The sequence below is a fragment of the Herpailurus yagouaroundi genome, unplaced genomic scaffold (genome assembly GCF_014898765.1).
Source record: "Herpailurus yagouaroundi ecotype Mexico unplaced genomic scaffold, PumYag 187, whole genome shotgun sequence".
NCBI lineage: Eukaryota > Metazoa > Chordata > Mammalia > Carnivora > Felidae > Herpailurus > Herpailurus yagouaroundi.
In genome coordinates, this window is record NW_024412418.1 from 4,471,303 (window position 1) to 4,482,934 (window position 11,632).

General features: G+C 38.2%; 2 protein-coding genes across 2 annotated transcripts; both read left to right on the top strand.

Annotated features, from left to right (window-relative positions):
- Positions 1 to 2,188: 2,188 nt before the first annotated feature.
- On the top strand, positions 2,189 to 3,133 carry LOC121043798 (olfactory receptor 5M3). The gene has a single exon (XM_040495799.1). The coding sequence runs from the start codon at positions 2,201 to 2,203 to the stop codon at positions 3,131 to 3,133; it is 933 nt and encodes a 310-aa protein (XP_040351733.1). The 5' UTR covers positions 2,189 to 2,200.
- A 7,080-nt stretch (positions 3,134 to 10,213) lies between these two features.
- Positions 10,214 to 11,191, top strand: LOC121043929 (olfactory receptor 5M9). Its single transcript, XM_040495906.1, has one exon. It carries the CDS (start codon positions 10,214 to 10,216, stop codon positions 11,189 to 11,191), a length of 978 nt encoding a protein of 325 aa, XP_040351840.1.
- Positions 11,192 to 11,632: the final 441 nt, after the last annotated feature.

Consider the following 11,632-nt stretch of genomic DNA (forward strand, 5'->3'; position numbering starts at 1 on the left):
ATAGTAGTCTGATGCTCAAGTCTAATTCAATGCAATCACATTCATTCTCAAAGCTGTAGTTTATCTCTGTGTATCTATGCATGCTTAAATCTAAATGATCATGTCAAATTGGCCACTGGAAACTATTCTAGGGGAGAATGAGCCCCATAAAGGGAGCATGAAGCCTTGGGGCTGGGGGTAGATGGGGAGAAGACACAGACGTTATATAGAAAGAGTGACACTCTATATATAATAAAACAAAGAATTTTAGAGATAAATTATTAAATCTGTGACAGATGTATTTCAAAACAGTTCATCCAATTTTAGACAACTTTAACTGTTACTATTCTTTAAAATCTTTAAGCCATTAGCTAACACCTCAAGTTTTCATTAGTTCGCCTGAGACTCTGGAGTTATATAGTCCCAATCTCATCGACTTTGGCTGGTAGCTTTCTCTTTTCTCCCAACAAAATTTTTCTTTCCAAGAGGGGTGGGTGGAAGTTACCTTTGTGGATAAGAGTCTGTTTATTCCATTATGGCCAGAAATGTATCTTCATGCCTGCTCTTACCTCTTCTGGTGATAACAATGGATAGGGTCCGTCAAACTGTAGTGGAACAAAGTGTAATGCTGGAATTAAAACAAAGGTCTTGGAAACATCATTTGCCCTAAAAATGACATTTAGCCTTCGGAGGGCACGATACAATACCATCTCCAACAAATTCAGTGTCCTGTTGAAAAGCTATCTCAGGATTCTTATTAAATAGAAGTGCACTTTGTGTCCTACAGAACATGAATGTTCATTGATGCTGGTGGAATCTCTCTCTCTCTCTCTCATTTTCTCTCTCTCTTTATCTTTATCATTTTCAAGCTAAGTAAATGCTGGCTATGGTAAGTATAACAGAATTCTTTCCCACAGGACTTCTCACAGTCTACCTTTAGTAGGTAGATTGTGTATCGCTAAGAGATTGGATAGGATATAAAGATTTCTCATTATTATTTGTTAAATGAGCACTTGCAGATTTTTCTCCATAATACCTATTAACATCATGGTAGTGTTTTCTCAGGAAAATAATTTGGGTGATATTGTTCTGGGAAAAGGTTTATATGAAACAACCTCTACATTTGTAAAATAAAAATTTGAAAATAAATAAATTGAGGAGAGCGTGGGTGTCTCCATCAGTTAAGCAACCAACTCTTGATTTCAGCTAAGGTCATGATCTCACTCTCATGAGAACTGGCCCCTTCTTGGGTTCTGCGCTCATTGTGGAACCTGCTTAAGATTCCCTCTCTGTTTCCCTCTGCCCTTCCCTTGCTTGATCTCTTGCTCTCTCTCTCAAAAAAAAAAAAAAAATTGAAAATGAATACATTGAAAATAAGTTTCAAAATATCCAAGATGCTTTTCCAGAGCTGCACTGGATTTCCAAAGTAGAGTGAAACAATCCCCAATTTCTGACTCTACTATAACTCTGTAAAAATATATCATAGATTTAAAAGCTTATTTGCATAAATACCACTGTAAATTGTGATGTTAACATCTTTGTTTTACATATTTTTTATCTCCAGAACATTATAGTCAATAATATCTAGTAGATTGTAATTACATATTAGATATGCAAAAGAGTCCACACCCAGGGAATATATATAAATCTAAGCATGTGCGTAAGTTTGTCCCTCTTGAACATAAATGAGTGCAAGTATGAGGTTAGCTTAAAAATAATTTTTTTATCTGACACTTAGGGCTGGCGAATTATTTGATTAAGTGGCTTCCATACCTAATCATGGAGAACATGTTTTATGCATATGGTGAAAAAGTGATAAGGTAAAAAACTATTTTGGAGTTGGGTTAAAAGGAGAACTATAGCCCTTCATAAATATGTTAAACTACGAAACTACAAAATACACCAGTATTGGAAATAAGAGATGTCTAAGAAGTAGTCTAAGAAATTTGGCTAAGCACAATATTTAGTACTAGTATGTTTCAATCACAATATTTTGGTATAACTGTCAGGTCCTGTTTATTTATTCACCTCAGTAACTTTCAAAGCCTGTTACATACCAAGTGCCCAGAAGAAAAATTTGCTGTAAAGAATGGCAAAGTGTAGTCATAGATATTGCATAAAGGAAGATAACAAATTACTAAACAAACCATACCTGATTTTTACATTTATTTCCATCTAGTTATCGCTGAGATTTATAACAATATTGATTAGAATTCAGAAAATGCTCAATTTCACCGATGTGACAGAGTTTATTCTTTTGGGATTAACCAGTCATCAGGAATGGCAAGTTCTTTTCTTCGTCATTTTTCTTGCGGTCTATATTGTCACCGTGGTGGGCAACACTGGCATGATTATGTTAATTAAGATCAGTCCACAGCTTAACAGCCCCATGTACTTTTTTCTCAGTCATTTGTCATTTGTTGATGTGTGGTTTTCCTCCAATGTCACCCCTAAAATGCTGGAAAATCTGTTATCAGAGACAAAAACTATTTCCTATGCTGGTTGTTTGGTGCAATGTTTCTTTTTCATTGCCCTTGTCCATGTAGAAATTTTTATTCTTGCTGTGATGGCCTTTGATAGGTATATGGCAATTGGGAACCCTCTGCTCTATGGCAGCAAAATGTCTAGAGCTGTCTGTATTCGACTGATTTCTTTCCCTTACATATATGGTTTTCTGACTAGTCTGGCAGCAACCCTCTGGACATATGGCTTGTACTTTTGTGGGAGAATTGAGATCAACCACTTCTACTGTGCAGACCCACCTCTCATCAAAATGGCGTGCGCTGGGACCTTCGTAAAAGAATATACAATGATCATACTTGCAGGCATTAACTTCACATATTCTCTGAGTGTTGTCACCATTTCTTATCTGTTCATTCTCATTGCCATTCTACGGATGCACTCAGCCGAAGGGAGGCGGAAGGCCTTTTCCACCTGTGGGTCCCACTTGACCGCTGTCGTCATATTTTATGGGACTCTCATATTCATGTACCTCAGGCGTCCCACTGAAGAGTCCGTGGAGCAGGGGAAAATGGTGGCCGTGTTTTATACCACAGTGATCCCCATGCTGAATCCCATGATCTACAGTTTGAGGAACAAGGATGTGAAAGAAGCCATGAGCAAAGTGGCAAGCAGAACATGCTTAACAAAATAAAATAAAATTCAGTTAATGGTATCTCCTGTGTTTTCATAAGCATTCATCAACAGGTTGTTGTTCAGCGCATCGCTTAAAGACTTTTCACAAAAGCTAACGATTTTGTTCATTAAAAATTAAAAAAAAAAAAAGAGGAAGTGCCTTGTGGCTCAGTTGGTTAAGCGTCAAACTCTTGATTTTGGCTCAGGTCTTGATCCCAGGGTCATGGGGACCCAGATACATGTGGGGCTCTGTGCTGAGTGTGGGGCTTGCTTGGGATTCTCTCTCTCTATCTCTCTCACTCTCACGCTCTCTGCCCCTCCCCCACTCACTCACGTGTGCACATGCACTCTCTTAAATAAACTTTTAAAAAGTAAAAAAAATTTAAAAATTAAAAAAGAGGAAGTCTTGAATTCAGAAAAAAAAGGAGATAGATCTATCCCTGTTGATGTAAGTAGCAAGGATTAATTAAAATTTAATAAATTAATCCATTGAAAAGGTTATTTGAGCCAAAGTCCACTGGTACACTAATTGCAATTGTTCAAATACTTAGCTACAATGAAAAGATTTTGTTTTTCTTACTTAAAAAAAATGCAATGGAGGGGCGCCTGGGTGGCGCAGTCTGTTGAGCGTCCGACTTCAGCCAGGTCACGATCTCGCAGCCCGTGAGTTCGAGCCCCGCATCGGGCTCTGGGCTGATGGCTCAGAGCCTGGAGCCTGTTTCCGATTCTGTGTCTCCCTCTCTCTCTGCCCCTCCCCTCCCCTCTCTGTCCCAAAAAAATAAATAAACGTTGAAAAAAAAATTAAAAAAAAATGCAATGGATGAGTTTGGGATATACTTATCAGTTTGCCTATTTAGAGAGTAAATTGGGGCCAAAAAACAATAGTATATTTCACTTAGTTTTCTAGTATGATGACATCAAAACGGTGGTCTGGCTTACAGTGGTGAGACCATGTGAGAACAAATGCTTTTTTCAAGATGAAGGGTGGGTCTTTTCCGAGACTACCCCATTAAAAATAGCTATCCTATTGTATTTAATCCCTTTTAGATTTTTTCTTTTTTGGTGTTTAAGAGAGATACAACATGGTAAGTGTCTCTCTTTTACAGGTTCCAATAACTGCCGTATTTCAATGCCAAGGTGGTCAGTGACCAGACTGTACTTCTCACATGCCCCCGACAGTGTCTTCAATCTGACTAAAGACTGGGTAGAATCGGTGAATAGAAGCACGGCTCTCTAGAGTTCACTTAAAAAATTAAACTGATATTCCTGGGGAATACTTGGTACATCTGTGACTAAGATAAGGTAGCTAAGTAGTTTGAAATAATTTTTGTATCTGAAAGACATAAAGTATTTAGGTAGTCTATTTGTTGCTAATGGTAACATGTCCCACCATGATAGTGTTAACATAATTTGGTATTTCTCATATTTCATTTCACAAAACACAAGCATGAGACAATGATGTTAACACTTGGACTTTGTTGGGGCACTTGGGTGGCTTAGTCAGTTGAGCGTCTGACCCTTGATTTTGGCTCAGGTCATGATTTCATGGTTCATGGGATAGAGCCTCGAGTTGGGTTCTGAGCCTGGTTGAGATTATCTCTCTCCCTCTCTGTCCCTCCCTGGCTCATGCTGTCTTTCTCTCCTGCTCTCTCAAAATAGATAAACATTAAAAACAAACAGATAACAAACAAACCCCCCCAAAAAACCCAAACCTTGGACTTTCTTAAAGTCTCTTGGTAAATGAATAAACAAACAAACAAACTGCTGTTTTGATGTAGAAAATACATAACTATAACAATGTAATACACACTTAAATTATACATGTAAATAATTATAAATTTACCTTCAAAGATATAAATATAACATGAGATTGATGTGTATGAGAATAAACATTCCCTCCCCCACTCATGCTCTGTCTCTCTCGCTTCTCAAAAGTAAATAAACATTAGGAAAAAAAATACTCCCACTTATACAAATTACTAATTTGGATTAAATTATAATACTGTATCACTGTCTCTATGGTTGCAAAATTTAAACACCCTAAAGACTGTAAGATTTAGCACAATGTTACTTGTGGGGTTAGTTAAAAGGAACTTTGTCAGTACAACCATTTATTTTCCACATTTAGAGAGCTCTTGATGTGCCAAATTAGTTGTTGATTACTAATAAATTTCAAAGTGTGGTTTTAAAGTATTTTGATACTTTGTAGTCTGTGAGCAGGTGGGTCTGGATCTTTGTTACCTGTTTTTTGGTTTTTTGTTTTTTTTTTTTTTTTTCAAAAATGAAAAGATTTCTCTGTTTACTTTTTTGGAGAGTTAGTTTAGTGTTATACAAAGAGTGAGGACATTGAGGTCAAAGGTGAAATGATGCTCCAGCTTTGAGTTTGCAAATTTCAAAGCAGTTTGTTAGTCACCTTGGATAAATCATTTTTTATGATTCGCCTGTTAATTTTAGGTGATAGTCATTAACCTCAAAGGTCTTGTTGGGCTCATAATATCTATGATTCTAGTTTCATTAACAGAACTTAAAGCAATTTTGCCATTTGCTGAGAATTCAAGATATCTTTGTAAAATACTTTAAAAATAAATCTTAGTATTACATTTATTTCTGTATCTGTCAGCCTCATTATATTTAAGCAGCTTTAACATAAAGTGTATTTATCTCTCTTTGTCATGATGCAAACCAAGAATATTTTCCCGAGGGGTGTGTGGGTGGCTCAGTTAGGTAAGTGTCCAACTTCAGCTTAGGTCATATCTCACAGTTCATGGGTTTGAGCCCCACGTTGGGCTCTGTGCTGACAGCTCAGAGCCTGGAGCCTGCTTCAGATTCTGTGTCTCCCTCTCTCCGCCTTCTCCCTCTCATGCTCTGTCTCTCTCCCTGTCTCAAGAATAAATCATTAAAAGATTAAAGAAAAAAGAAGAAGAATATTTTCCTGAGATGAATAACTGCCAAGTTTGAGTGAAAGAAGGCAGAACCCATGTGACGGTGGAAAAGTTACATCATGTTATCAAGAATTTTGATTTCTTAATTTTTTTTTTTAATTTTTTTTCAACGTTTATTTATTTTTTGGGACAGAGAGAGACAGAGCATGAACGGGGGAAGGGCAGAGAGAGAGGGAGACACAGAATCGGAAACAGGCTCCAGGCTCTGAGCCATCAGCCCAGAGCCTGACGCGGGGCTCGAACTCACGGACCGCGAGATCGTGACCTGGCTGAAGTCAGACGCTTAACCGACTGCGCCACCCAGGCGCCCCTGATTTCTTAATTTTACTACAAAGACTACCCTTCTCATTAACGGTCCTTAACTTCTCCCTCCTGAGATACTTCCAGACTTTTAATCATTCTTCCTTTTATGATTACCTGGGCAGCTCTTTGGGGAAATGCTCTCAATGCTCTCAGTGTTCAAAATTCTATTATAAACACTGGGAAACTGTCCTTTGATGTTCTCTGCTGAAGGTAGGTCTGCAGAGTGTGTGTTTTTGAACACAGATTAATGCAGTCAAATCTTCTCATGTTTGTCTCTGTCTTGAACATACCACTGAGACTTTCTTTGCATACTTATTTGTTATCACGGTACTTTAATTTTTGAAATTATATTATGGGGAAATATTGTTACCTCTATCCATTCAAAACATCATAGGGAGCTCATTACAATGCGATTTATAACATTTTATTCTCATTTTTACCCATTCACTCTTCTCTACAAGTACCATTGATTTTCCCATTGTTGTATTTATTTTTAATTTTTAAAGTTTGTTCGCTTGCTTGCTTGTGCATTTATTGATTGATTAATTGATTGATTGATTGATATTTTGGTGGGGGGGGGGAAGGCAGACAGAGAAAGAGAGAGACTCCCAAGCAGTCTCTACAATAGCAGAGAGCTGAACACAGAGCTCGATCTCAGGAACCATGAGATCATGTCCTGAGCTGAAATCAAGAGTTGGATGCTTAGTTGCCACTCAGGTGCCTCCTTCGCAATGTTGTTTTAAAAAATATTTGAATGGAGGTGAGAATATCATGTCAGTGGGAATGATTCTACTCGTAACTATACCTCTATTGTCTTTTTTCATGGGAGATTCCTAAAAGGTTAATACATTTTTTTTTTTTGATAAACTACACATTTTATCTTCTCAATTGTTCTGACAGATGATGCACTTGTGCAATCAACTGGCTTTTTCCCAGAAGTCATTTGATCATCTCATCCCAGATCTGTGGGATCGCTCAAACTTTGAGGAGGAGAAAGAAGCAGTCCATGGTCTGCTATCTTTGTGGTTCCGCCTGCTCCAGGGTCATACAAAGTTCTTCTAGTTTATCGAGGATGGGCTGTTGAAAGGATAACTTGGTTATGTCTTGATCAAGCTAACTTTTAAATGTAAAGAAATAAGATAATAGAATAGGTCATCAAAGAGGCAGCAATATAAGGTCATTGAGGGGACAACACTGGAGTTAAATTCATTGGTTTGCATCCTAATCTGGTCAGTTTAGTGGTTGTCTGACCAGGGAGATGTACTCAGTCTCGGTGCTTTGGTTTCCTCATTGCAAAGTGATGTTGCTGATAGAACCTGTCTCATAGGACCTTTGCATGCAAAAGGTTCGGTAAGCACTCGGTAACAGTCCACTATTCTTACTGATGTTATAAAGCTGAGACTGTTGTCTCTAGAAGAATCTGTCTTGAAGAGTTTTTATAATATTAGAATACTGTAATGTATTCTATAAAGCTGACTTGGAGATCACGGCACCGTAAAAAAAAAAAAAATGGTAAGTGTGAACATTCCTGAGTATTATTTATATGTAACATCCAAGTTGGGCAATTACAACCACAGAGCTGATGATTTTGTACAGAGGAGAAGAAATGCACACACAGGCAGGAACTAAAAATTGGAGAAGTAGTGTTAATTTATACATCTTAGATACCTTGATGCTTTTTTTTACATGTTTTATACTTTATTTACTTTTAATGTTTACTTTTTATTTATTTTTGAGACAGAGAGAGACAGAGAGAGAGAGAGCAGGGGAGAAGTAGAGAGAGAGGGAGGGACAGAGAGAATCCCAAGCAGGCTCCATGCTGTCAGCACGGAGTCCAGCCCAATGTGGGGCTTGAACCCACCAACTGTGAGGTCATGAACTGAGCCCAAATCAAGAGATGGACACTTAACTGACTGAGCCATCAGGTGCCCCTGTGTTTTATACTTTAAGAAAGACAGTGGACCATTAACACAAGTTGACTCTGTTAATTAGAGAATCATAGGTGCATCAAGTAGGGTCAGGAGTTTTTACATAGGGAAATCCCTGCCCTTACCTCTAGTCCCCAACCAGTCTGCAGCTGTCATCTGACTCAGTATTTTCACACTTGATAGGTACAAAAGATGGGTTACAATCATGGAATACATAGTAAGGGGAGACTTAGAATTAAAACTTTGGTGCTTATCAAGGTGCTTGGGTGGCTCAGTTGGTTAAGTGTCTGCCTCTTGATTTTTGCTCAGGTCATGATCTCAGCGTCATGAGATCGAGCACCACATTGGGCTCTGCACTGAGTGTGGAGTCTGCTTAAAATTCTCTCTCTCTCTCCTTCTGCCCATCCCTCCCTCTCATGGACGCTCTCTCTGTCAAAAGAAATTACATTAAATAAAACATAAAATTAATCATTAGAAACCCTTCGATGCTTATTATGTTATGTGCCCAATCCATAGCATCTTTAATTCCAGTATTAAACATTTTAAGAGCAAGAAATAGTTCTTAGAGAGTAACACACTTAAATTTATCCTGTTACTAATAGCAGGGGCCATAATGTGATCACAGAGCTTGTACATTTTTTCAATATATAAAAGGATGTCTCTAGCAACACCCTTTTTCAACATGCCAAGCAAATACTTCTCCTTCTGAGCTTTTGCACGTCATGCCCTTCATCTTTAATATTTCCACACTGTTCCTCACCAACTCAGAAGTCACCTCCTCAGAGAAATCTCTGCTCACTCTGTATGTCTGTGCCCTGCCTCCTCTTATTTCTTATCTCCCTAGCATGTGGCACTTTTGTCACAGCATGTCCACTCCCTGGAGTCTCTTGCTGGTATCCTTGTGTATTGCTTACTCCTTTTCCATGAGAATAAAGTACGAGGCAAGCCAGAATCTTGTACATCTCGTTCACCCTCAGATTTCCAGAATTTAGAACTCTTCTAGATATGACAAATATATCAGCCATATAATTGGCTTTGATGTTTGCGAATAAATTAGGATAAGCAATTATTAGCAAAGGTCCATTGGTAAACCAGTAATATGCCCTTCAAACCATTATTACTATAGGGAGCTTAAACTCCCAAGATGGTGCTAAGCCTACAGATACATCCTTGAGAACTTATGGCAAGTTTTTACTTGTTGAGAGAAGTAAGCTGGGCAAGTGTAGTAAATGGGAAAAATATTTGGGGAAACTTTCCCCTGTGATAACATTAACTGTGAAAAATGAATAAGAAGGTGTAGAATTGCTTCATTCTGAAAACCAGTGGAATCTGAAATAACATGTCACCTAAACTTCACTTCATGATATTTATCTGTTGACAGAATTTTAATAGGGGGTGCCGCACTCAAACAAGCACAGTGTGTAGCCAAACAAAATAAAATATAACCAGGAATTTCATATGTTGCAGGCATAAATCATATGCTGACATAAGGTAGGGCAAATATGTCAGTAACTAGATTGTAACACTAATGTGTAAGTTCGTAAGTTGAATAGGCTTTAGCCATTCCCTGACAACCTTCCGTCTGACTTGAATCATATGTGTGCCTTGTGATTTTAACATTATTATACTGCTCTAGCAAAATATAAATGTCCATTTTTAATAATATATGATACCAATGTAGGTAGTTGTCTATTTTACTGATAAAGAACTAACAAATATTGATGGCCATTACCTATAAGATCTACTACAGGAACTGATGATGCCTTCATATTCTTATCTTGCACATGGCACAATATTTGCATTGATTTTTAAATGATTTGAATTAGAATAAAGATATATATGACTCAAAAGTTTCAAGAAAAAAACAGATCCATTCATTTTTTTTTCCTCTCCATAGGCACTACAGACTGGCTCTGTGTTAAGGCAATGCCAAATTTCACGGATGTGACAGAATTTGTTCTTCTGGGCTTGGCCAGTCGTCAGGAATTTCAAGTTCTCTTTTTTGTGATATTCCTAGTAGTTTACATGATCACTCTTTTAGGGAACGTTGGTATGATCATTCTGATCAGCATCAGTCCTCAGCTTCAGAGCCCTATGTACTTTTTCTTGAGCCATTTGTCTTTTGTCGATGTGTGGTTCTCTTCCAATGTCACCCCCAAAATGCTGGAAAATTTATTATCAGAGACAAAAACTATTTCCTATGTGGGGTGTTTGGTGCAGTGCTACTTTTTCATTGCCCTTGTCCACGTGGAGGTCTATATCTTGGCAGTGATGGCCTTTGATCGCTACATGGCCATCTGCAAGCCTTTGCTTTATGGCAGTAGAATGTCCAGGATTGTCTGTGTTCGACTTATCTCTATGCCTTACGTCTATGGATTCTCTGTTAGCCTAATATGTACCCTCTGGACATATGGATTGTACTTCTGTGGAAACTTTGAAATCAACCACTTCTATTGTGCAGACCCTCCTCTCATCAAGATTGCCTGTGGGGGGGTCCACATCAAAGAATACACGATGATTGTTATTGCTGGAATTAACTTCACATATTCTCTCTCTGTGGTCCTCACATCCTACACCCTCATTGTAGTCACCGTGCTACGGATGCGCTCTGCTGAGGGCAGGAAGAAGGCGTTCTCCACCTGTGGGTCCCACTTGACAGCTGTGACCCTGTTTTATGGGACTCTCATATTCATGTACCTCAGGCGTCCCACTGAAGAGTCCGTGGAGCAGGGGAAAATGGTGGCCGTGTTCTATACCACAGTGATCCCCATGCTGAATCCCATGATCTACAGTCTGAGGAACAAGGATGTGAGAGAGGCAGTCAACAAAGCAATTGCCAAGGCAAATGTGGGGCAGCGAAACTGCCAAAAAATATTTGTTGTGGTATGTTGCTACCTGTTATAAATGTCCAGGCATAAAAGTCCCAATGCAACAAGGATTTTCTAAAGGTGACTCTTATATACAAGAAAAGGTCCAATCTAACACGGTGATGTTTTACTCCATGAATGGACTCTAACTGCTAAACCTGCTTTATTTTGTGTGTACAACCATCTGACAAACTGACATATTGGTGTAATTCACAGTGTATATAAAATTGGGATAAGTGTAGTCATTGGAGGAACTCGTAAATAAGTTGATAAGTTAATTAATTATAAGTTAATTTGTATGTGCCCTTATTAGAGTCAAACATGATTTCCTAGGGTTTTATTCTCTATACACATGCTTCTCCACCTACGTTTCATATGAAATTTATAATTTCATAAGAAAAAGAGTAAGAATTCATGTCTTTTTCATGACCTTCAGGATGTTAGTGGTCTCTGATTTACCAAAAAAAAAAAAAAAAAA